Source organism: Aplidium turbinatum, chromosome 11, assembly GCF_918807975.1.
Source record: "Aplidium turbinatum chromosome 11, kaAplTurb1.1, whole genome shotgun sequence".
In the NCBI taxonomy this organism is placed as follows: domain Eukaryota; kingdom Metazoa; phylum Chordata; class Ascidiacea; order Aplousobranchia; family Polyclinidae; genus Aplidium; species Aplidium turbinatum.
In genome coordinates this window covers 3,992,073-4,017,072 of record NC_137482.1, presented here as the reverse complement: position 1 = coordinate 4,017,072, position 25,000 = coordinate 3,992,073, and the positions used below count along the sequence as shown (strand labels likewise).

The following is a 25,000-nucleotide window of genomic DNA, read 5'->3' as shown; positions in this document are numbered from 1 at the left end:
CCACCTACTTTTCCATCGCCCTATCTTGTTTCACTTCAGTATGACGTTGTTGTGCTGCCTAATGAACTGATAAGTGTTTTTGCAATCGAATTTCAAATCTCTTACGATTTAACAATTTTTGCTATCAAAGAGGCTCAAAAATCGATGTCCTTAATCGGTTGCTTTTGAGAGCTTGTGAAAGCTTGATAGCGTGTTACATGTCACACCGATGCACTTGATAAAACCCCATTTACTTATTACACATGTAATTTATCGTATTTAAAGTGACTTGTCGCAAACTGTACAACGTGAAGTGGAGCTAATCCTTGTTCGTTAACCGCAAATACACGTAACTACAGTAGATCTTGAGCTCTAGGCCACTCTTGTTGACTTGAGATCACTTATATAGATGGCATCCACACCGCCATATTTGGACAATACTGTACAATACCATTGTTTCAGCATCTTCTATTGTTAATGTCACTCCATACTGACTCTTACTTTAAGCAATTTTTTCTACGATTTGTTGTCACAGTTTCCGACTCCGTTGAAGAAGAAGAAGACGGTACAGTCCTACAGCTCGCTCACAGAGTGTTCAGCAGGTACAACTCTTCGGACTTATCCCAACTACTACAATGGCGAGAGCTCTGGTGTAGGCCCTATGATCAGACAAGTTATTACGTGAGTCTAGTTTTCGTTTGGTAACTAACATACTTTTGCTGCCCAGTATGCCGTGAAAGAAATAATACGTTACTGAAAAGTTAACCTACTGAATTATTTATAAGTACTACGTACTACGACGTTTGTACTAAAAGTACTACGGCGTTTGCTGTAAGTTTTCAAAGTAATTTATGAAGTACCTTGCTATGGTTTCTTGGACGATTGAACGCTGTTTATATAGTTAGTGAAGCTACCCAATGTTATTGCTGGGTTAAAAAAGTTTGCTTGGTTATCCAATGGTGTTTGCAAGATTGCCTGATAATGTTGGATGGGTTGCCCAATGCTGTTATACAGGGTTGCCCTATAATGTTTTATGTCAATGTTGCTGTCCCTAAAATCAAATTAAGTTGGAAACAACTTAGCTTAGCCCTGTTGTCCAGTTAATCTAAATTGATTGTCTAATAACTTCGCTTACTTGACTTTTCATACATGCAAACTTCCAAAATTATTTTAAGTTGCAACTACGTATTGTCTTAGTCAATTTTGTTCATTTCAGATATGGTGTAGGTTGTATTATGTCATTCTGAACTACTCCGTAACAGCCAATTACTTTTGGTTACTTGTGGAAGGCATATACTTAGGCATGCTGTTGCGGACCATGAACGCTAACCGGACTCGCAAGAAATTGATGAGAGGATTTCTCGTACTTGGATGGGGTGAGAACATCAATTTTACAGCTTCATCTATATACTGCACGTAGAATTTCGATGTGTTTATTTTTTGGTGAACAGCATTAAGGGAAATGCTTGGTGGATAGCAGTTTAGAGTAATTAAAAATAAAACCTCTTTCAAGACAAGAAAGCCTCATCCCCTTGTTTAAAAAAGTTGGAAAACATATTTTGTGAACTTCTTTTTTTTTTATGGCCTACTGTCGTTCACTGGTTGGTTTCGTATCGACCGTTTGATCAGCAAATGTAGCTCTTTAATGGAAAAAAGGTCAACACGCTAAAGCTAATTAAAGAATCATTGAGTTTGTAACGATGTGTGCTGGATAAGACCAGGCTGACAATAACGCATCTTAGGCCTTCATAAACTGCATAAAAAGCTGTTTTAATATTAATGAAGTAATTAAAGGATTTTGATTTCTGCTTTTAATGAAGGCAGTGTTAGATTTTAATGAACACAAAATAAATAATTAACGAGTTAAAAAGTTTTTTCCGTTAATATTTATAACAATTCAATGCAAATAAAAATGCTTTGTTTAATTTTATCCAACTTTTTATCTTGCTATTTTATGTTGTACATTTACATAAAGAGAAAAACTATTATTAGCTTTGAAATCTGTAAAATCATGTTGCTGCGACGCGTGAAAGTAGCTAAAGTTGCTGCAAATTTTGCAAAACTCTAAATTTGTCTAAAAAGTCATTGGAAAATTACTTAAATAGAAAAATCATGTTCATATTAACTACCCTGTAATCTTTCTCCAAAGCACCCCAACTTGTTTGGTTTTCTGTGTCTCATTTTCGACCCTTCTACACCATCTAACGGATACTTGAAAACATTCCATCGCTTTGAACCTTCTTCAGGCAGGTTTACCTCAATCTCTTTTCAATCATCCCAGCTTGCCAATCAAACTTTTTTACATTAGTTCAACGTCGACAGACAGCATTATAATGTAGAAAAGTGTAATTTTCTGAATGAGATTGCTCTATAATTTCTAGGTGTAGTGTGGTCTACCCTCTGAATTTCTTTTTTGCATAATGCAGTGAGGATAAATCGGGCAATAATGTGATGAAATTAAAAGTGAGCCCTGTCGCTAAAAGACCTTAGCACTGTAGAGCGATAATAAATAAACGATAACATTTTTATGGTTCTTCTTCCACATTCCAATTATAGTCTCCCCTTACACACATCCTGCCCCAGTTGTTGTTGTTTTTTTTCTTAACAACCAACCACTTTTGGAAAAAGAGACGTGTTGCAAGTTTAACTTAGTTGTAACCCCAAATTGAATGTGAAGCCTTTTGTGTCTCACTGCATTTACATTTTTTATTCTTTGCTTAAGTCAGCCACTTTCTAAGCTATAAATTTAATGTTATATTTTGTCTTCTTGCAGTGCTGCCCTGGTTACCAGCAGCATGCAGTGCTATGGCAAAGTTGCTGGACAAACACGAAAACAACGGGTACATATCAAAATTCATTGTAATTTTTTATATGAATTGTAATAATTTTTTTATGTGCTGATAATATCATTAACATAGTCATAAGAATATAAAACTCATTGGCATTGTATGATTAGCACCATTTTTCTTTGGCACAAGAGTGGCAAAAGTAGATCATATATCCTCTACAATGGTAGTCATTGGGACATCTGTGTATTAAAATTTGGAAATGTTTTTGAAAAAGTTTTAGCCAGAAATTAAACCTGCTTTCTAAACTAAACAACGCACCAACTTTTGAACCGCTTGATGAAGCAGTGGACTACACGAGGTGTAAAAAAGGACCAACATAACACAAGATAAGAATCAAAAAACGAATAAAAAATAGACAACAAAAATTGTATGTATGTTAGAAGAAGACATCTTGTGATGTCGAAAACGTTCGATATTTAATTTGTTGCGTAGTTTTGTGTTTCTGTAAAAGTAGTAAGCTTGAAGATGTTAAACTTGATAACGTTGCTCGGCTTTGTATGCCTATGGTTCAACAAGACAAACTCTCTACCGAAGCTATATCAATTATTAATTACTGCACCATGCACACGTCCAACCAACCCTAACTCAGGTTTAACGTGTTTGTTTGACACACATCCACACAGAAAATAAATTACATATTATATCGAACGTTTTCGACTCCTCATAGTGTTTTTGTCAGGAGTCGCAAATATTTTATCTCCACTTGATAATCAAAATCTAGCAGTTAAGATTATATTTATCAAAAAAAAATCTTTATTTACCATTTTCTTGTTTTATTCAATTTTTGTTATTTAAATGCTTAATTTAAATGTTGTTTCAGTTGCTGGTTTGAAGACAAGAAGAGCGCTTACTGGTTGATCATCAAAGTTCCTATTATCATATCGCTTCTGGTAAGAATTATGCTTTTCTCAAGGAAATGTTTGTACCTGTTTTCCTGATTACTAAGGCCGTTGCAGGCTTAGCTCGTGATTACGCTGCATTAAAAAAGATGAGAAGCGCAAAGGGTGGGGGTGAACCCTAATTCTATCTTGTATGGTGAAACTTGTTACTTTTTTTAGAAAACAAGCTTTAAACAAATGCAATTTCTTTGAGGAAGTGTCAATTCACAAATATAGAACTAAACAAAATCCATCAATGCGTTTTTTCTCTGTTTTTGTAGATGAATTTTGTGGTATTTATTTTGGTCATTAAAGTTGTGGGCTCGAAGTTAAAGGTCAACCAGCGCCACCGTGCGGATGAAGGTAAAGATCATTACAAATGGAGGTGAGTGTGGACGAAAGCCCAGACAGTAAAATCCGTTATTTTTACATTGATTCAACGTTGTTCGACCACCAACATCGACAGAATCAATGTAATAGTGACGGATTTTGCTGTCTGGGAAAGGTAAAAACTTAGAGAGAAAACGTAGAGCCTGCATGTTCGACTCCAGCCACCCGCACTTGCTGTTGTTTCTCTGGGCAAGAAACTTTACGGTAATTGCCTCTACCCAGTGATCGATTTCGAGTTATGGGTAGTACCAAATTTAAGTCATAAGTGGAGTAGACAACCGGAAACAGACATTGCAGTCGGCTGCAGCGTGGGTCAGGTGTACGTCGGGAGGCGTACACCGATGCATAGCGCTCAAGTCCGCTTTCCCGCAATGCAGGATAAAGATAATAAAACAAAAAAAGTAAATAAATTACAATCAATTATTCTGTGACTGCTTGGAAATGCGTTTGGATTTGTCACATTTTGCAGGTTTTTTTAACTGGTGTTATTTGATTGAGATTTTTCTCTCGTTTTTTTGCTGACCGATGAATATAACAGCTTATGTTGTCCTGGAGACGCTGTAAAAGATGAGAAAGTTCCATTAAATTTCAATCAAACTTTTAGTAAGCGGCAAACAGCCTGGCTGAAACTTTCCAAATCAAATTGTCTTTATTTTTAAAGCCTGGTAATGTTAAAACACGTTGTATTACCTGGATCACCTAGTATTAATAATCGAGTTGTAAATATATAAGATGTGTTTTGTCGACCACCAACATCGATAGGGCAAACAAATTCGAGATTATTTGTACCACAGGCAGGCAAGGCACAATAATATAACAGGATTGAGCATTATAAAATAAAGCCCACAGTGGAAGTCGGTTGTAGTGATATTTCGCTATAGCGACACCTTTTCGTAGGTACCTTCAGGTGTCACTATAAGCGAACTCTACTAAATTACACATATTTACGGATAACTTGAACAGTCGAACACTTTCGACATTTGCAGTTCGGTTTTTTCCAAATAAAAGAAAACAACCTCAATCAAAAAACCTAAAATCGATACGTTTCTTCATTTCCTACAGACTGGCCAAGTCGACTTGTGCTCTTATACCGCTCTTGGGAATCCAATACATTGCCACCGTGTTTCTGGGATATGTTGAGATTACAAACCCAACAGCAATTTTTGTGGCAAAAGCATTTGAAGTATTATTTACGTCAATTGAGGTGAGCAGTGAGCGCATGTATAATTATTTCGCTTAAAATCTTAAAAAAACAAAAAACTTCTTAAGTTGAAATACTAACTAAGACGCATTTAAAGAAGTTGACAATGCAATGTAAATAGGAATGTTGTTAATTGAATTACATTTCATTGACAATGCAATGTAATTATGATTTTCATAATTATGGCAATAACGATTACGACAATTTAAATCACTTGAAGACAAACGAGTAGATTTTTGTGAATTTTAAAAGATTTTAACTGCTTCAACGAGGCTGTGTTGTCTAGTAGATACAATTACTGGCTTCTGACTATGCGACCCAAGTTCGGTACCCGGCCAAGCTGGAAATTGGAAAGCACCTTTTGTTGTAAAAATGTAAAATCGTATGTTTTTGGCACTAGGCCACGTCATCAACTCTTCCAGTTCATGTGTGTAAAAGTGCATTTGTTTGTTTCAGGGCTTATTGGTTGCTGTCATCTACTGCTTTCTCAACTCTGAGGTGAGAATTAAAGTGCTGCTGACGCTTTACTAATATATTTACTCTCTCTGCATTGCAGCCTGAATTCAGTACAATCTACTTTTGCAACCACTTTGCGTTGAAGCCCACAAAACACAAAGGACGTTATTCAGGCCATTCTTGAGAATATTTTTTGCCTCAGAGTTAGTTACAGATTCGTGTTTATTATTATTTATTCATTGCTGATTTATCAATGTTTTTGTGAAAAAGATATACTGCAATGTGTTGTGAAAAGTAACAGATTATATTTCTAGGTTCCAAACCAGTTGGCAAGGGTTATACATTTTAATTCATGTTTTTAATTTCGATATAGTTATTTGTAGCTATGTAAACCTTAAGAATTATTCTAGCTACGTATATAACAAAAACAAACTAGCTATATTTGCTAGCTTGGTTTATTCCACAAGTAGTTGCTTCAAATATTACAAACAGTCTTCTGCTGAAAAAAAAGCAAAAAGCAAACTTAAGACAAGAATCGAACAGAGGACCTTCCGATCCTGTAACTATAAGTGACATACGTTTGACCCGAAACAAAAAAACGTTTTGCCGACTTGATGACGTCAGAGCCAGCAGCATTATTTATTGCTTCACTTCATTCATTATAACATAGAATCTAAAGTCAATTTGGCGCCCACCCCCAGTGATGCGGCGCCCTGAACTGACGCCCTCTCCCCTAAATGCCTAAACTGACGCCTACTCCCCTGATTACTATGCCACTCCATAGTTACCTAAGGTGGGGCCTGATTTCTCACACTTTGCAGATCTTGACTATCGCTACTCTCTGATTGAAATTAAAAACTTTTCGTGGCCTTGGGGAAGCATTAAAAATGAGAAATTATAAATTAAAAAACGCTCAATCAAACTGTTAACAAGCGCTAACAGTTTGAAATTTTCTGAACCAAACTGACTGTGTTTTTCAAGGCCTAGTGATGTTGCTCAAATCATTACCTGAGGAAGACATTAAAAATATGTTAAAATGTTAGTTTAGAAAAATTTATTGAGACAGTTATCAAAATCTTGAAGCGTCTGCAGAATGTAACAAATCAGGCCGTATCTCTAAACGCCCATGGCCTTTCCTACCACTGATTGCTTGTTTGGAGACGTTAGAACGAGAGAGAACGAAAAAGTTTGCTGGCGAGTGTAAAAAAATGTTATTATTTTTATTAAAATTATTTTACTTCAGGTTCAAGATGAATGCAAACGGATCTGGGTCTCTTGGAAAGTGGAATCGGAGCTAAAGACTGGGAATAAAAAGAAAAAGAAGCAAGGACATACTCACGCTAGTCAATCAAACAATTATATCTGTAATTCAAGAAAACCATCAGGTAAAAAAGTAGCTTTGTCAGTGATTAGGGAAAGTCAAGAATCTGAGAGAGTTTACAACTTTTTAAATGTTTGTTGCCTGCCTTTCAATTGCATGGCCTCTATTAAGCAACATGTTGTCTTATTGCTGAGCTGTAGTATGTTATGATTTTGCTAACATTATGCTAACACCCGGTGGTTGAAGATTAAGTGAACGCAGAAACGCTTCGTGTCTACCTTCAGGCATGCCTTTAAGTGTTCTGCAAAAGGCACAGCCCTGTGCTCTTGAGTAGTATCGAACCGGTTCCCTTTTGAGACGAGTGCAGTAAGCCTACTATAGTTTTCATCACTCTACAAGTATGCGAAACTACCAGGAATAACCTATCAAGGCTTTGTCAGTCCGAGGATAAAGATTCAAAACCAACCAATCAACCACTCGGCTGCTACGCCAACGTTTTTGTCATTGACGTCCTTCTTAATCAAATATTCGGAGAGACAAAAAGATTTGCGTTTTGAATCACCTGTCAATTGCAGGAACCGGGTCGGTGAGGTGGAGCACAACAATAACAATGCTGGGAAACTTTGGAAAGTCTTCTGTAACGTCCGAACAATCCCCTCAGCGCAATAGATGCAATGGATCACATCTAAATGGCATCGTTGAGGGTTCTCCACGCATTAATGGGAGGCTGCCATACACGAATGACGAGTTGGCTGGTTCACTTTCAGAAAACGTTTTCGACAGCAACAGATCTTTGTCTTCCAATATCTTCAATAACAGGTCTTCATCAGAAAATTCTTCCGTTTCTTGCCAGCGCAGTGGTGCGGAACTGATTCCTTTGAACAACGGCGGGGGCACGATACAACCGAACGAGCACGACAAATTTTACTTTAAAAACGGGGAAGTCAACGAAATTTATCCAATGAGCACTGAAAGTGACTCATTTTTAAATGGAACGATTGAGCTCTCTGAAATCAGGGAATCCACCTTGTGAGAAACCATCACGTTGTGAGAACGAAAAATTAATTTCTTGAAATTTTCTTTGAATTTAATTTTTGTATTTGCTGGGTAACAATTTTAAGTAGGTTCTCAAGTGATGTTGCCATGACAATGTCACCTGCTACTTATGTTGCCATGACAATATCACCTGCTACTGATGTTGCCAAGACAATATTTACAAGCACGACCAACTTACACAAATACAAACAAGCAACTACACAACTATGCGGCTTTTCATTTTTCACTTCAGAGGCACTTTGTTGATTTTTTGAATGGACGTCGCGACCATAATTCATTTACTATGAAAACAAAAGATTTATTGAATGCACTGAAGTTTTATGTGAATGCAAATCATTGATGTTCTTTATCAGGATTGTATCTTGCCGTACTGTTTGACTTTCTTGCGTATCTTGTCGATGTTTACTCTCGGGCCCAGCATGATAATGCTCTTTTATGCGTGACACATAACTTTGTTTTGTAACAAAATATCTATAAACTTATTAACCCCTTTTGAAATGTGTGTCTTCAGAAGGGATATATCAAGGTCGTTGGGTACAAAAATCTTAAATTAGGGAAACTTTTAAGTTCTAAGAATTTGTATCAGAAATCGAGCGATGCAAAGAAGCCCGGCAGAACAACTTGGGTTTCTCGAGCAAACGCTGAGCGTGATAGGGTTAAAAGAGCAATTCTCATTTAAGTGACAGCCAATTTACTTCCATGAATACCAAGTTTCCTTATTATGAATGTGAACAAAATTGTGGAAACCAGCAATTTCATAGGCTTAATTAACCAGACAGCAAATAAACCGGTTTTTACATTGATTCAACGTCTGCGGTTTAACTATGTTGTATGACAATAGATCAAGCAATAGCCTGCATAAAAATGTGTGGGTAGTTAAGACGTGCTGAGATACTTGGGCGTATGCACCATCATCCGAGTCCAGAGGGAGAACTTGGTTACATGCCTCTTAAAAATATTGAGAAAAACTTATTCTTTCTCCATCTTTTCAAAAATATTCTGCTTTGCTGCTTTTGTATTCAAGACAAATACTATTCATCATCTACACCATACAAATCTATTCATAGAACCAGGAATAATGTTGGACCCGGTATAAAAATAGATAATTCCGATGAAAATATCGTTTCGTGCTTCTTAAGGTCGAATTGAACTGAAATACTGAACACTCAAAATAACAAATAATGAAAATGTTCTCTCATTCAATAAGTGATTTTACTGCCTTTCAAAACAAATCCGGAATATAGCTTTAACTTGCAGCATTGAAAATCTTTTCATTTCTGAATTTCTGAAGATGCATTTCTGAAGATGTTATTACTATAGCGAAATCGATTCTGATTAAATTACACCAAGAGGTTAGATTGTTGTGTAAATGCCAGCATTTGATGAATGCAAAATAGCAGTACCATTTTTTTTACAGTTTGTAGAGATTTATAAAGCTGCGCAGATGGGTTGTCCAGCGCAAGGTAAATGGCAAGTTATGCTACCCCTGATAACATCGGTGAAGTATTAAGTGTAATTTTTACCGAAATTTTTAATTTTACAACAATGTTGCCATTCCAACTACTACGCACAGAGACCTTGTTCCCCTTTCCCCACTGGAGTACGTGTTAACTGGAAGTAAAAAATATTCTAAATAGATTAGGCTTATGTTCTATTTTACCTAGTGAATTGTCATATGTCAACATCTGCAGACCGTAAATCAAGGAAAAAGGAAGGAATTCTGTTAGCTGGGAGCTGTCGTGTTTCTGCGTTGTTCTTTATTATTATAAAAGAAGCTACCTTTGTTCAAAGCTTAATCTACGGTCGAAGATAAAGCTCTTACATCTTACAGATACAATTTATGAACACCCACGATATATCTTATCCAGTTATAAAAACTAACACACATCTGACTGGGTGTATTTTATATTACCGTACATAAACGTTATTATTTTCTGTATTTTGGTCCAATGGGCAAATATCGCATCGTTTAAACTTTTCTTGACTTTTAAAACGATGAGAAATTCCTAGTTTGAGAAACTAACTATTTTCACTGTGATTCGTTGTACCTTTGTGTTGTATGTCGTCTACATTTTTATTACAAGTTTCAAAAGTACGTGCATGATATCTTGACCTTGCCTCTAGCACTATGAAGAGAGCTCAATCACGATCTTATGACTGTCCCTCAACGCTGATATGGGGTACTGTAGCCTACCAATGGAAAATGGGAACTTTCTTCCCATAAGAAACTCTTAAAAAAAATTGTAAATGAAGATTGGTTGATATTGTACGAATAGTCCTTTCACATGGTTATTGTGTGTGACATTCAGCAGCGCTGCGAATTCGTCAAATATGTTTTGTAACAAATAAATCGAAAAGAAATACTGGTTTAAAAAGGTATTGTTTTCAGTTAACCTAGCTTTCAAGAAAAATAGCGTGGGCTGCACGTCGCCTATCCAAAAAAATAATGACAAAAAAAAGATTTAAAAGTGCTTTTTAATTCAAAAACCTTCAGTAGGCCTATAAACAATGACGTTTCAACACACCAACGTCACAAGATAGAATAAGTGCACAACAATTACGTCAGAAACTTTGTCCTAAACATTTCAAACCACAATAAATGCACCCTCACAAACAGGGTAGCTCACAAAACAAAATGATAATGTTTCTGGCACAGTTAAATTGTAGCAAAGTCACGGATTTGCTTATGTGCATGTGTGGTTATCGACTTGGGCACATTAAGCATGATGCGTATAAGACCTATACTATAGTTATTGTTACTACTACTAGACCCTATATGTTATTGGCCTATGTTGATCAATAACAACATAAGTACCGGTATGTAGAAGTATCAGGAATTTCTATACCCAAATGACATATGGTAAACCAACAACAACAAATAACAATACAAGATAAAATTCTACCCACCTTAATAGCACATTCCAAGTTGACGAGATAAACTTTTGCAAGTGCCAATATGTTTAAATGACAAAACGAATATTTTGCTGTGGTTGTGGCAATACTAGTCACAGCTAGAGTACAATTACGTGCACAGTGTAATGTAGCGGTGTGACAAACGTAATGCAACAGAATGGAAGCAGTAAAACACTGCAGCCAATAAGTCAATAATTCACGTTTGGCAAAATAACCGCCAGGATAAAGTTTCAGACAAGACTTTGTAGAAGAAAATTTTCGTGCACGGTGAAAGCAATGGTATGCAGAAGTATGATACGGCAACTAAAACGATCGTGTAAACTCCCAGTACTCCGTTTCTTTATGAAGCAAAATTCTCAAGCAAAAAGTGCAGTGACAGTGTATTAGTTACAATTGTAATACTGAATAAGATGATGTAAGTGCAATAGGTTTTCCAGGCTGTGTTAGCCTATGTGAAATTGAAGCAAATCTGTCAACAATCAGCGCTGACAAGTAGAAAACTATATAAATCCATGAAAAAAACATACCTCGAGGAGATTAGGTAATTGGAGATTTAGGTTTAGCACCTGAAAAGTCGGTTCTTGCATTTAGTATTGTAGTTATCATAATATACCGGATCTTTGACTAATTCTAAGTTATAAAATAATATATTAAACATCAATTTATTTCTGTGTTAAAAGCCCTTGAGATTTGGGAATAATATTTCTTTACAGTTATGTGCTACTTGTTGGGTTATTTATGACAATATCATGTTTAAAATCAACCAGGAGTGTTAAGTTTTTTAAATGTGCTGTTATATAAAATCACTTTAAGTTGAAAGGCCGCAGAGTGTAATATACGTTGGTTGAAGTAGTCTATAGGCTATAATATGTTTGTTTCAGGATTATGTTAAGCCATAGCCATGGTTAAGCAAACTGCAAAAGAATAATTGGGCTGGGATAGTTATAGTTATTTAAAAAATGACATTTAAACTGCATAAAATTTGTAAATTTTCTTTTTTCTAAATAAAAGAGAGACAATTTATAATTAGGCTAATCAACCTTCCATCATTCTTTTTTATTTGTATTCCCATATGCGTTCGAGCGAATGGGGTGTTTTTCTGGCTGTTGTTACAATATCATACCACCCAGTCTTATTTTTGTCGTTAATATCGTTTGCTGACTTCATCTTATCAATTGCTTCTTGGTACATGTTTTCTGTTTCACTTTCTCCCAAAGCACGACATGCGTCGGCTTTAAGTTCATAGCTCATCGCGTAAATGCTGTAGTCTTTTGCATCGCGATTGTATGCATCTTTCATGATAGACAAGCAAGATTCGCTAGCTGCTTTAGCCTCTTCGTATTTACCTATGTAACAGCAGATTTGCCCAGTATAAAGTTGACACCAAGCTGTTTGTCTGCTTTTCTCTTTGCGGTCTTCTCTTGGAGTTTCTTTAAGCATTTTCAAACACAGCTTTAGCATTGGCAAGCACTGTTCTTCTATGACACTTTTATATCCTTCTTTGTACAATCGTTTGGAAAAATTCTTAACAAAACATGTGCATTCGAACACCCTGCTAAATCTCTCTTTAGAATCTGCTAGATGATCGCTCATTTTTAACACCACCTGTATCAATGGGCAAAAAATCTCCCAATTTGCAACTTCTCGGCTAACGTTTGAAGCAAGCAATGGAATGGTTTTAAAAAGATAGCTTGCGTCTGGTATAGTCGAGACATCGTATGATTGCAAGGCCTCACAATGCCTAATTGCTTCATCCCTTTTTCCAGATTTTACTGAAGTTTTGATTGCGTGGACTTTGGTCTGGAAATCTAAAAAAGAAAATGAAAAGTTTATATGGAGTATATCGTATTAACACTTTTTGATAAAATATTATCAATTGGACAAAGACCGCTCTTCTTCCTCCTAAACTTTGTCAGCATTCCCGATATTGTGAAGTGCCATGGGGTGCTCCAAAGTGTTCTTGGTAGCCTAATTTATATACTTTAAAAATTGGATAAGAATATTGTTTACTGTTGGACACACAAGTACACCACCCAAGAAAGCGATAGTGTGTAGTGGTTTCCACTAAAAAAGAAAAACTTAAAATTGACACAATTCAAACTAATCCATCTGCTTTCTCTAAACGCGGATAAATAAACTATTTTCGTACAAGTTTTACGTTTTATGATGTAGGCTAACAGCATTTTGGTAACCTAACTCAAGGCTTGTAAATAGACCTATCAGAGGAACAAACATACAGTAGCAAAACTAACTAACTGGTCAAAGTTTTTTTAAATATGCCACACTTTTGACTTAAAATGTAAACATAAAGCTTTACACTACATTTAGTTTTCTAGACTAGAACGGTTTAACAGTAATTAACACCGTATCGGATACCGTTCATAGATTTCGATCGTTCATAGTTCATCGATTCAATTGTTTCTATGCTTGATTACTCCTTAACTTTCTAATTTCCCTTTAGGCCGATAATTATAATTAATTGATTGCTTCGCGTTTTAAAAATTGTAACAACTATTAGCTTTTCATGCCGCTGGTTAGGCCTATCACACAAAACTGAGAGAGGAAAACGAGCAAGTGAATTCGAAAATGTTGCAAAAGCAAAGAAAAATTAACATACTTTGATAATCTTTAGCAGACATTTGAGGTGGGGAGTTTAAAGTGTCTTCAAACGACGATGCTGCTCTCGATACCGACAAACCTTAACAAAACAAAAATACAATTTGCTTAGAAAGGTACTACGACAAAAAAAGGTTATAAATATCATAAACTAAGCAAAAGCGACCAATCGCCAACAAGTTAAATCCATGCCTGAGAAAGTAGAGGTAAACTACATTCATGTACGCCTTGTGCTAAACGGGGTCTTCTCAATCTGTCCCTGAGGAGAATTAGTTGCCGACTCTGCTTTTTACAATACAAGCTTTACTTCGAATAAGATATCAAATAGACAAGCGCAACTTTTTTTAGAAACAACTCCAGAATTTCATCTTTTACCAATAACTGTTTTTTCACTTTCCGAAGTTGCGGTCAAAACAGAATTGCTCCTGCGCGGTGCCAATACTGGGTCCGATGACGTGCTTGGCTCGGATGTCGAGCGAGATAACAAAGAGCTGTCTGGGGTCTCTGAAATAATGCAAAGATTTAGATTATTTTAAATGCAGCAGCTATAATTTCTTATGAATTGACTAATAGAAATATTATAACAAAAAACTGTTATTAAATCGTTGATCGTTCATCCCAATTATAGCTTGGTCATCGCTCAACTCTCACATTAGAGTAAGGGATTAATCAGATGATTAGTCTAGACCAGAAGTTCGTCAAAGAATTTTGTGCCGCCGGCAAAACGATTTGACAATCGCTCATGCATTAAAGACAAAAGACATTTCAAAGCTGTTTTATGCCTTCACTGGTACTGTACAGTGTAGTACACCTTTCTTTTGCTATTTTCCAGGTTCCAGTATACCAGCTTCCATATCTGTTTGGTTGGTTTTGAATCTTTATCCTCGGACTGACAACGCCTTGATAGGTTATTCCTGGTAGTTTTGCATCAAACTTTGTTTAGAAATCATGTTTTTTGCTTAACTTGCAAGCAAACAAAGTTTGATGTTCAACAAACTGTTGCCTAGATATCATAGGCTTTTCTGCACAAAAATTTGTTTCGAACAAGTTAGTCTATATAGGTTACGATTAAAAAGTTGTGTGGCCCGATAACTCATGTGTAATTGACAAAGTGGCCGCGACCGCAGAAAGGTTCGTCCCCCTGGTAAGGCTGCCCCAAAATAACCTTGACTTTCATGTGACACCCCCATTAACATCTGGATGAGACCTTGTTACTCAATATTAATACCAAATGTACATACCATAAAGTCAATAGTAATGCTAAAAAAGAAATTAAGTCGGCTGCTTTCCGAGCAGTGAGCAGTGCTTCCACTTTGAAGGATTTTATCCCGAAATCAGGATTTTTCAACGCTTCGAAGGATAAAAAAAGGAAATGAAGATCGGAAGGATTTTTTAAGGATTTTTAACAATCTTACAAGGAAATTTTGTCTTAAAAAGGGAATTGTTATTTTTAGCAATTTTAAAGAAAATTTTATTAATATTTCCTTTCACAAGTTCTAAAAACGACTGAAATAAGGATGATCAGCTGGTTTTCGTCGCCAAATCATCAAGAACCCCCTCTCACTCGCTTTCCCATTCTCGCCTTTCCGTCGCTTGATTTCTATTCTCGCCATTTTGGGAATTGGACGTGAGTGCAGGAAAGGATAGTTTTCAATTCTTTTAGTTGAAATCAGGTAATCCGTTGATTTACGGTTGAACTTGAGTAGCAATGACAAAGTTCACTGAGCTTCGACGTACAGTTGGGAATGATAAGCTTAGGTTAGTGATATCTTTTCGGTTTAGAAAAGCTTGTTATAGCCTATGCTAACCTATTATGGTTTTATAATAATAGAGCTAGCTAGGCGGTGTACACGACATGTATAGTGTACACAGTCAGACTGAGTCAGTATCATGAATAGGCCTAATATCCTGAAGTTTTTCATCAGTCTCAGATGATTGCGAAGACGTTACTGACAAGGAGAAAAAAGAGATAGCCTACCGTAGCTTATAGAGTTGAACAAGTTAGCGCATCAAGGAAAACCAAACTAAACACAAAATAAATTTGTTAATGGATGGATAGCTTAATTCGTTACTGGACATTTACCCCTTGTATATTTTCGGTGTTAGGGATATAGGTTAGGAGTCCTGGTGAGAAAGATGAGAATGGTAATTGGTAAATGATGTCCACCAGGACTCCAGATGGTAAATGTCCCAGAACCGACTAATTGACAAGCAGTTTTTTGGCTGAACAGGAAACAAAGAAAGTATGCCATGTTATTGCAAAATATGTGTTGCTTTTGTGTAGCCTACTGTTCTAATAGATTGGGTTTGTCAACTAAATCAGCTAAGTGTATTGTTTTGCTGCAATACAATCTAAAGTTTCTGAATTTTGTCCAGCAAATCAAAAGTTTTTAAACTTCTCGTAACTTTCGGTTTTGTCTGTTGTTTTCCGAGCTATTTTTTTGTACTTGAAACGTGTTTTGTGGCACAAAACACAAATGTCCAGAGGCAGGTTTGAGTATCAAACTAAGATCTTTGAAGCCTTGCACATAAAACGTCACAATCCACTTTTGAACAGACAATTGTATGCTTGCGGCTCGTCTTTCTTGCTCTCTGTATCTTAAAATTAGTTTTTTCGCACCTTGCCTTTCTACCATATCATGTGATCTGTTTAACACCTTTTGATGCAGTTACCTTTGATTCTCCTGGAGCCTATCGTTGAGTTTGAGCTGGTCAGAAGTACTGTGCAGTTTTTGTATTTTCCTGTTTATAGATTTAGTTAACCATTGTATTTTATTCAGATGTAGTTAAGTTGTGTGTATATTATTCCTGAAGAGGACATCTTGTGATGTCGAAAACGTTCGATATTTAATTGTTGCGTAGTTTTGTGTTTTTTGTAAATATAATAATCTTTAATATGTTAAACTTGATAACGTTGCTCGGCTTCGTATGCCTATAGTTCAAAAAAGTTTTAAAAACAATGTGGTCATCTATGGTTGGTTGGTTTTTGATTCTTTATGCTAGAACTGACACAGCCTTGATTGGTTATTCCTAGTAGTTTTGCATACTTGTAAAGGCTCTTGACGCACGGCCGGTTACCGAGATTGACAGAGTGAAGTTTTCCGATTGTTGAAATGTTGTTACCGGTAAATTACTCCATTCACTAGATGCCGCTGAATGGAGAGCAGTCCTTAGAATGCGTTGCTCAAGCGCACACCCCGAGAGCCGAACCAGCGTCGCGTGATCTTGAGCCCGGCGCGTAACCACTGAGCTAACGGGGTCTTATGTACGTTTTTAATTTCTTACCTCTGATTGCTGATGCTGCATGTTGTAGCTGCAATTGACTAATAGGCCGACATTCTCCAGAGATGAGTGAGGGTATTTGGAATTCCATGCCGCCCGTTATTGTGGCAATCCGCTTTTCGAGTTCTTCATGAGAAAACTGTTTAAAGAGCGAGTGAAGTCGATCTGAGACAAGGCCCATTCTAGGGCGTTCAGCCGGATTTTGTTTCCAACATTCCTGCATAATCTCTATCATAAGATTTAAAATCTTTAAGTTATCTTTCTGGTTTTGGGCTTCAAACTCGCTTTTAAAGCTTAGAATTTTATCCATGCTTGGTCTTTCCTCTCTCTCCCTTACCCCGTCTAAATATATTTCGAGGAACTGACGATTTATGGTCATCTCACCACAAATAATAACATGCATTAAAATGCTGTAACTGTATGTATCATGCGCAGGCAGTAGCTTCATTGTTGAATTTTTCAAAAGCTCTGGTGCGGCGTATATAAAAGTGAATTGCTTTTTTGTCGGTTCTACTCCCGTTAATGTCAGACTTCCAGTGTAAGAAGCAATCTTAGAACTTCCAAAGTCTCCGATTTTGCAGTGAAGCTTTTCAGTTAGCAAAACATTTTCTGGCTTCATATCACCGTGTATGAGTCTTATTTTCTCACTAACGGCATGAATATACGCAAGACCACTTGCAATTTCTTTGCAAAAACGAAGCTTTAAAACCATTCCTAACTCGATGTCCTCCTCCAGTACTTCCATAAGATTTCCTCCGACTAGATACTCCATAACGATTCCGACTCCTCCAGACCACTGCACCCATCCATAAACATCAACCACACAAGGGTGGTATGCTAAGCTTAAAACTTCCATTTCCTTTTTCATTCTGGAAAACAAAACCATTTGTTTACAGATTTAGCGCAGTTATTTGCCGAAACAGTTGCATAATATGTTGAACGTATTAAACCAGTGCTTCCCAACTGGTGGGTCGCGACCCATTGGTGGGTCGCGAAGCATTTCTAAATGTTACTGAGTGTTAAAATTTTCTAAAAAATATCGACATTACTATGGATCTCATAAGCCGCAGTTTGGTCGAACAGTACTACGCCTTCGCCATCGCTACTATTCTCTTCGCTTCATTTGCTGACTTTCCATTTTCATGAATTGTGCACCCTGTCTTCTATTAGATCGGAAAATGATTGCATTATGATTACGTAACAATTACGCAACAATGTAACAAACATGTAACAATTAGATGTGTTGTGTGGCTTTAACTATTTCAGTATGTACGCCAGTAGTAAAGATGCCATAATACAGATGTCATATCTCATTGTGGATCGCACAATAAAACTTGAATTAAAAGTGGGTCGCGAACTGAAAAAGGTTGGGAAGCACAGTATTAAACTATCTTGTAACTTTATCGGTTTTGTTACGTCATTAATATTTTTCACCATTTTTATTTTAGGGCCTTGGAGATAAATTGTTTATATGTTCAGCAAGGGCTAGGTATAAAAAACAACCAATATTTTTATTGTTTTATTGCTGTGTCATGTTTATGACAATTAAATTGATGATTTATACTCAAAACTTGCAAATCTTGACTTTATTTTAATTTCTAAATTTCTTCGCTTGCTATTTAAATGTGAAATGCACTTCACATTAGAAATTAAATCGTTTGATAAGATCAGAAAGCTATCTGGTGGTGTTGAGAGGGGGTCCAAGGGGTATATCTGGACCCGGGCCTGGAATGATTTTATTCGCACGTAACCTCTCCCAGGGCCTGACGCTATCATCTTGATATTAATGGGCCTATTTGTGTTCTTTGCATTTAATTTAACCGAAGTTGACCTAGCGCTAGCATATTAGCATCGGTTTTTAGTTGATTGATTGATTGTTTATCTTTATCCTGCATTGCGGGAAAGCGGACTTGAGCGCTATGCATCGGTGTACGCCTTCCGACATACACCTGACCCACGCTGCAGCCGACGGCAATGTCTGTTTCCGGTTGTCTACTCTACTTATGACTTAAATTTGATACTACCCATTACTCGAAATCGATCACTGGGTGGAGGCAATTATCGTAAAGTTTCTTGCCCAGAGAAACAACAGCAAGTGCGGGTGGCTGGAGTCGAACATGCAGGCTCTCGACTGCGAGCCCAACGCGCTAACCACTCGGCCACTGCTGCTGAGTGGTTATGGGGTTGTATGGGGTTGATTGGCTTGCGTAGAAATATACTTATTTATATTAGTTTCAGTTTCATGTTTTATTACCAACGAAACAAAATTTCACTTCGTTTAAAAATCTTTTTGGTTTAACACCAGTACAATATGTTTTCTAGAGGTTTCTGAAGAATTCATTACAGAAATGCTTTCAAATGTTGCTGCTTTTTGTATCATTGGTTTGGTTTGGTTTTGAACCTTTATCCTCGGACTGACAAAGCCTTGATTGGTTATTCCTGGTGGTTTCGCATACTTGTAGAGGCTTTTGACGCAGGGCCGATTACCGAGATTGACAGAGTGAAATTTTCCGATTGTTAAAGTGTTGTTGCTGGGGAATTATTCCATTCACTAGGTGCCGCTGAATGGAGAGCAGTCCTTAGAATACGTTGCTCAAGCGCACACCCCGAGAGTCGAACCAGCGTCGCGTGATCTTGAGCCGGGCGCGTAATCACTGATATTGTTTTCGCTTCGGACGATATTCCAGTCTATGAAATTTTGTTTTGCCTAACTCTTAAAATTTTACATTATTTGTACGTAAATGCAATGTTTTGACAAGTTTTTTTTAGAAAAAAGACCTTGGCGACACAAATCAGGATACTTTCATCAGTCATGTGAGCAATTAGCTCATTTATTGCTATTGCGCTCTTCCGAAGAGGTTTAAAAAGAAACAAAAGAATGCATCATACTGCCCAGTGGCGTATGCAAAGGTAGGGTTTCAGGGGTACCCACACTAGGTGCTGTTGACCCAGGCAGACCATCCGTTTGATTAACCGGTAAATAAATAAAGTACATTTTTAATCTGTCATAGGTTCACTTTCGTTTCTGACAGAGAAAAAGTAGATTACAGTTTTAACCAAGCTTCATGCGAACAATATTTCAATAGGCCTACCCTTCTTATAGAAATTTTCAGCGCCACTTAAACTGCCTGTTATTGCCCGTTTTCGTTGCCAGTTTTTATTGTTTTTTTTTCATTGATGTATTTTCGTTTGTACTTGCCATGTGATGATGATAACAGTTTACTTTGTTCACCCTATATATGGCCCCCTTTCGCCATCTTAGCACCATCAGCAGCTCATCCATACCTGTGTTACTGTGTTATTTCGTATTGTATGGACTTTTGCTCCAATAAAATAAAAGTTGGGTCTTGCACGCAGTCTATAGAACTGTAATTATATTAGAACGACTCAGTATAGCTCTTGTCGTTTTTCAACATTAACCGCGAAAGCGCTTTATGTAACTCCCACCAAAGAAATAAAAGCATACAGTTTGAGCGTGAAAACACAATTGTCAAGAAATAACTTTGGAGCAATAAAATTGTTATCAGAAGTGACGCAAATACCATATTAAAATACGCAGTTTTTTAAAAATTATGCTTTTTCTTGGACGGTGATATTTATATCATTTTCATCTATTTCAACAGTTTAATCGAGTAGGCAATGCCTCATTTACTTCATGGCCCTGCTAATGGCGCAATGAAGTGTTTTACGTAAACAAACAAATTGCTGCGTAGTTAATATACAAATAGTTTAGTGCAAAACCAAACTATTTGAGCAAGTCTGCTAATGAAATTGATCCTGAAACGAACGTAAATTTTCACTGATGTTTATTTTTGACAGTTGCGGCCACCGTCTTGAATCCACCACATAACTCTGCCCAGATAAAACTTGCTGAACTTCGGTCAGTGTGTTTTCTCTGTTATTGATAATATTGCTCTGATTATATTGATAAGTATGCTAAAAAAACGTGTTGATAAAAATAGGTAGGCGGAAAGACTAGTAGGAATTTAGTGATAGCTGTAGCTACAATCTTGTGTGCTCTGGTAGCCCTACACATTTAAAAACTGCAATCAACAGTTCAAATTCTGAGGTAAATCGTGGTTTGCTATTTCACCGCAAACCCAGCAGCAACACATTTCGATTAGGTTTCTCTCGCTGGCACTTCGTTGACTTTGTATAGAAAAGGCTTCTTTATCCGTTTTCTAGATTAGGTGTCAAAAGAGCTCTTGCCCCCAGAAGCTTGAAATTTCCATTGATGTAAGCGTTACATTGCAACAAAATAGAGTTATCAATGGTATATGCTTTAAATATTTTTCTTACAGTATCAATCGTCTACGTGTAGCGTATAATAACAGCTATAGAATCATATTTCATCTTCCGAGACGTATAAGTATAAGCTCTGTGATGGTAAGTAACAAATTTACGACGTTTCATGCTCTCCTTCGTAAAAGTATATATCAATTTACTGATCGCTGCTTTAACACATCGAATACGTGGATTCAGCATTTGATGAATTCCGAGTGTTATTATCAATCTGCTTTCTTCTAGCATCGTGATCGTGCTCTCCAGCCTGAAACTTGTGGTTAATATTTGTGTAGTACCGATAGCTGCTACTCGTTCTCTGTGTGGTGTTGTATTTCGTTTTCTTTGTGTGTTTGTATCCTATGGACCAATTCTACTTGTGTCTGAAACAAAATCCAAATAAATAATAAAAGAATATTTACTTTTTCTCCACTTGTTGAACTTTTCTAGAACCGCCATGTACGGAGAAGCATTTTACTGCTATCACTCTAGATCCTTCAAATGCAGGGATAACAAGTCCGTGTGCACCTCTACCAGCAACCTCAGTGGTCTTGTGATTGTATTCAATTTTGCTGTTGTCGTACTCCTGCGTCTGCAAAAAAGGTCAAAACATTATGCAGGAAGTCAATAAACTACACTCAGTACAGCATTAAAATACAAAGTGTGAAAGCTTTAGTCTGCAGCAGGTGGTAGATCCAGGGCCGTTGAGACAATTATTTGGGCCCAGTGCCAATGAGATTCTCAGGCCTCAGATCAAAACACTTCTAGAAAAACTCATCACATTCAAAGAATATGTGGTGTTTTTTTAGTTTCCAGGACTCTAAATTCATTCTGGGCCCAGGTCCAAATCTACCCATTCCCCCCTTGTCAACGCTACTGGGTATAACTATGCATTTTTGGAATAGTTCTTTAGCCGGGTATTCGTGAAGCTTGAGAGATCTATAAATGTACTGATTTTTGGAAAAACTACTAAAATTTAAACATTAAAGTCCATGCAATGCCTACACAAAGTACCGTAACTCACTCTTCAATGTAAAACGGTCAAACCTCCGCTGATTTCAGCCGAAAAAAGTGCTTTTATGAGGTTTGCATCAAAGTGCATTTTTCCGCTTTAAACAAATGTTGGTTGATGAGTCTGTAAAGTTGGTCCAATATTCACTTACTGACCTTTGGAGGATTAGAAGATATAGGGTGTCTTTTCTGCTCAAGCTTAGCGTGAACATTGGGCACTAGTGAGCTTGGCCTTTCTTTTAGCCACTTTTGTTTCAGCAGTTAGATCCGACCACTTTATTACACCCTGGGTTGAAGTGAGCCGTGTTTTAAAGCAACTAGTCCAAGCTGGGTGTCGAACCAGGATCACACAATTAGAAGAATGCGAGCGCAACGCTATCCCAAAGCATTGGACAAGTGTAACACTGTTCAGGATTCATTTCCTGGTTCGCTGAATTATTGAAAGTATAAGATGAAGAACATGATAATGTTCTCACATTAAACTTCTTAGAATTTTACATCATCACCTTAAAATTGTTTACATCCAGTTGCGTTGCCAGGGAGGTTCAGGGGGTACTTATGGACCGGGCCTGGAATGATTTTAGAGCCCCTAACCTTTCCAAGGGGCCTGAAAACTTGAAGAAATCACCACGTATTCTTTATAGTGTGTTTTTTTCTAGAAATGTGTTGATTTGGGCCTGAGGACCTCATTGGTACCCTAACTCATCTTCTCAACGGCCCTGCTTACATCAGCAGGTGGTGCTAATTTGAGAAGTATCCAAAACACATTACATTAACTGGACCTTGCTAAGAGTTCAAGCACTATTGAGTATGAAAAAGTTCGAGTTAGCAAAGGAAGTTGAAACAACATGCTTTATGAAAGAACAGTCAAAGTTTTACTGCGATTAGATCTTACCAAGTGAGGTCCAGGTAATGCGCACTGAAGGTTTCACATCTTTTAATTTCTAAGTGTCTTTGATTCGTAGCCTATACTCATATGCATTGTTTTCCTAGCTTGCATTTTCTGCTTTTTATAATCTTTATTGCGTCTGATACGTTTCAGAGTTCTTGTGCTTGTAAATGTTTTTCTTAACAAGTTTTTTTCAATCGGATTTGGAAAGACCTGAAGCAACTATGCTCTCAGAAAGCCAATTCATGCTCATTCCGACCCCTTTAGAATTATTACAGCTTTCTTAACACTTCTTGTCGGCTGCTTTCCCGAATCGTTAGTGCGATGGCACGACCTGAAAATACATCAGCTCGACACTTATTGAGAGCAAGCAGCCGTGTCTTTGGCAAGGCACTTAAACACCTATTTGAACATGGACACAAAAATTAGCTTTCTTGCCTTTCTATCCACTTCATCAATATCCAACTGCTGGGGATTAGCTTGGATATGACAAAAAGTTTCTTCTTTGCATCTCAACATATACCTTTATCTCTATAACATAATCATAAATTTGAAGTAGAATAACTGTTTGCTCAGCATCCACAAATCAACAAGAAAGAAAACTTTAATTAAAATTAGAAACATTCTTTTGAATAGCTTAGACTTCCATCTTCCTACAGCATTACATAATCATAATATCTTGACATAATCACTCTTTTTCGATAGAAGCACTTGCGTTTGCATATCTATTTTTTTAAATCCGCAGTTACATTGACAAGCAACTAGATCTTCCCTATATTAGACTTTTCCCACTGGGGGGAGGTGAGACCCTTTAAACTTCCCTCCCATGAATGCAACCCTAGTTACGGTTTTGATGCAAAAACTACTTGTAACTGAAAAAAATCGCTTTTTACCGTCTTTATTTTTAGTAACGTACCTTACATACGGAGAATGCTTTTACAAGTATGAGAAAACTACTTGGTTCAAGCTTCAATAGAAGCTTTCACAATCTCTCGTAAATATTTTCGCAATTGACCATGTCAGGCAGGCTGAGTTTCTTTTGGTGACTTTACTTTTTCAGTTTACTAAGCTGGTAAAAAAAAACACGTTAATCCTAACTTTAGATAAAAAAAAAGCTTAATATTTTAAGCTTAACACATTAACATAATTGCAAGAATTGAATAACCTCTAGCTTACCTTACGTGACCCCATGAAGCAGATTTGTCTTTTCTACTGAACGTTGCTTGAAATAATATGCATTTGAAATCTGTTAAGTCCAGCTGCTTTTTAGAAATGGACAAGTTCGTTGTCAGCAATTCTTTTTCTTTTAATGTGAAACCGAACACGAACAGTTTCGATCAGATTTGTTAGAGCTCGGCAGAACCAATGTTAAGTCGAAACTTAACTCTCGTGTTTGCTTAGTTATAGGCCTACTGTGTAGGCTGGCTGCTATATCGTCCTTGTTCTGTTTGTGTTACAGGTGAGTGGGTACACACACATCCACGACACTACGTCACACTCGCGGTAATTCGAGATATTTCTTTGTTTTGCCAAAGCGTACTTTGATGTCTAATTTGCATTTAGTTTGACAAAGCTAAGAGACAAAAATATTCCTTCAGTTTGCTTCAAGTTTAAAATTTCTTGCAAATGATTTCGAAAAACGAAATATTAATTATTATTTGGGCATGTAGGCTAAGTGTTTGTCTCGTTTTTGTAACGATGTTGACTGTGTCAGCAGCAAATTCTCATCAGGCCACAGCAAAACGGTAGTAGGCCTACTGTATTGTGACTAAAATAAAACGGTCGTCGGACCACTCAGCATGCTACAGCTCGCTGAGCTCAGCGATTGCTTCACCTCAGCAATTACATTTCAGCTTCTGCCAAGTCAGCAAATGAAAT

General features: G+C 37.0%; 2 protein-coding genes across 2 annotated transcripts in view; one reads left to right on the top strand and one right to left on the bottom strand.

Moving 5' to 3' along the window:
* The window catches only part of LOC145779733 (vasoactive intestinal polypeptide receptor 2-like), a 33,944-nt gene extending 23,502 nt beyond the window's left edge, over nucleotides 1–10,442 (top strand). Inside the window, exons 7-15 of the mRNA XM_082591372.1 lie at nucleotides 515–660; nucleotides 1,196–1,355; nucleotides 2,753–2,819; nucleotides 3,649–3,718; nucleotides 3,988–4,091; nucleotides 5,159–5,300; nucleotides 5,754–5,795; nucleotides 6,997–7,138; nucleotides 7,650–10,442. Of these exons, the coding sequence (XP_082447498.1) occupies nucleotides 515–660; nucleotides 1,196–1,355; nucleotides 2,753–2,819; nucleotides 3,649–3,718; nucleotides 3,988–4,091; nucleotides 5,159–5,300; nucleotides 5,754–5,795; nucleotides 6,997–7,138; nucleotides 7,650–8,107 (1,331 nt within the window). The 3' untranslated portion in view covers nucleotides 8,108–10,442. The remainder of the gene's footprint in view (nucleotides 1–514; nucleotides 661–1,195; nucleotides 1,356–2,752; nucleotides 2,820–3,648; nucleotides 3,719–3,987; nucleotides 4,092–5,158; nucleotides 5,301–5,753; nucleotides 5,796–6,996; nucleotides 7,139–7,649) is intronic.
* Nucleotides 10,443–10,588: 146 nt separating this feature from the next.
* Nucleotides 10,589–24,473, bottom strand: LOC145779573 (uncharacterized). The gene is made up of 6 exons (XM_082591193.1): nucleotides 24,299–24,473; nucleotides 21,645–21,814; nucleotides 16,945–17,810; nucleotides 14,035–14,163; nucleotides 13,661–13,741; nucleotides 10,589–12,851 (listed from the first exon to the last, which is right to left on the bottom strand). The coding sequence occupies exons 1-6, from the start codon at nucleotides 24,311–24,313 to the stop codon at nucleotides 12,100–12,102; spliced, it is 2,013 nt and encodes a 670-aa protein (XP_082447319.1). The 5' UTR covers nucleotides 24,314–24,473; the 3' UTR covers nucleotides 10,589–12,099.
* Nucleotides 24,474–25,000: the final 527 nt, after the last annotated feature.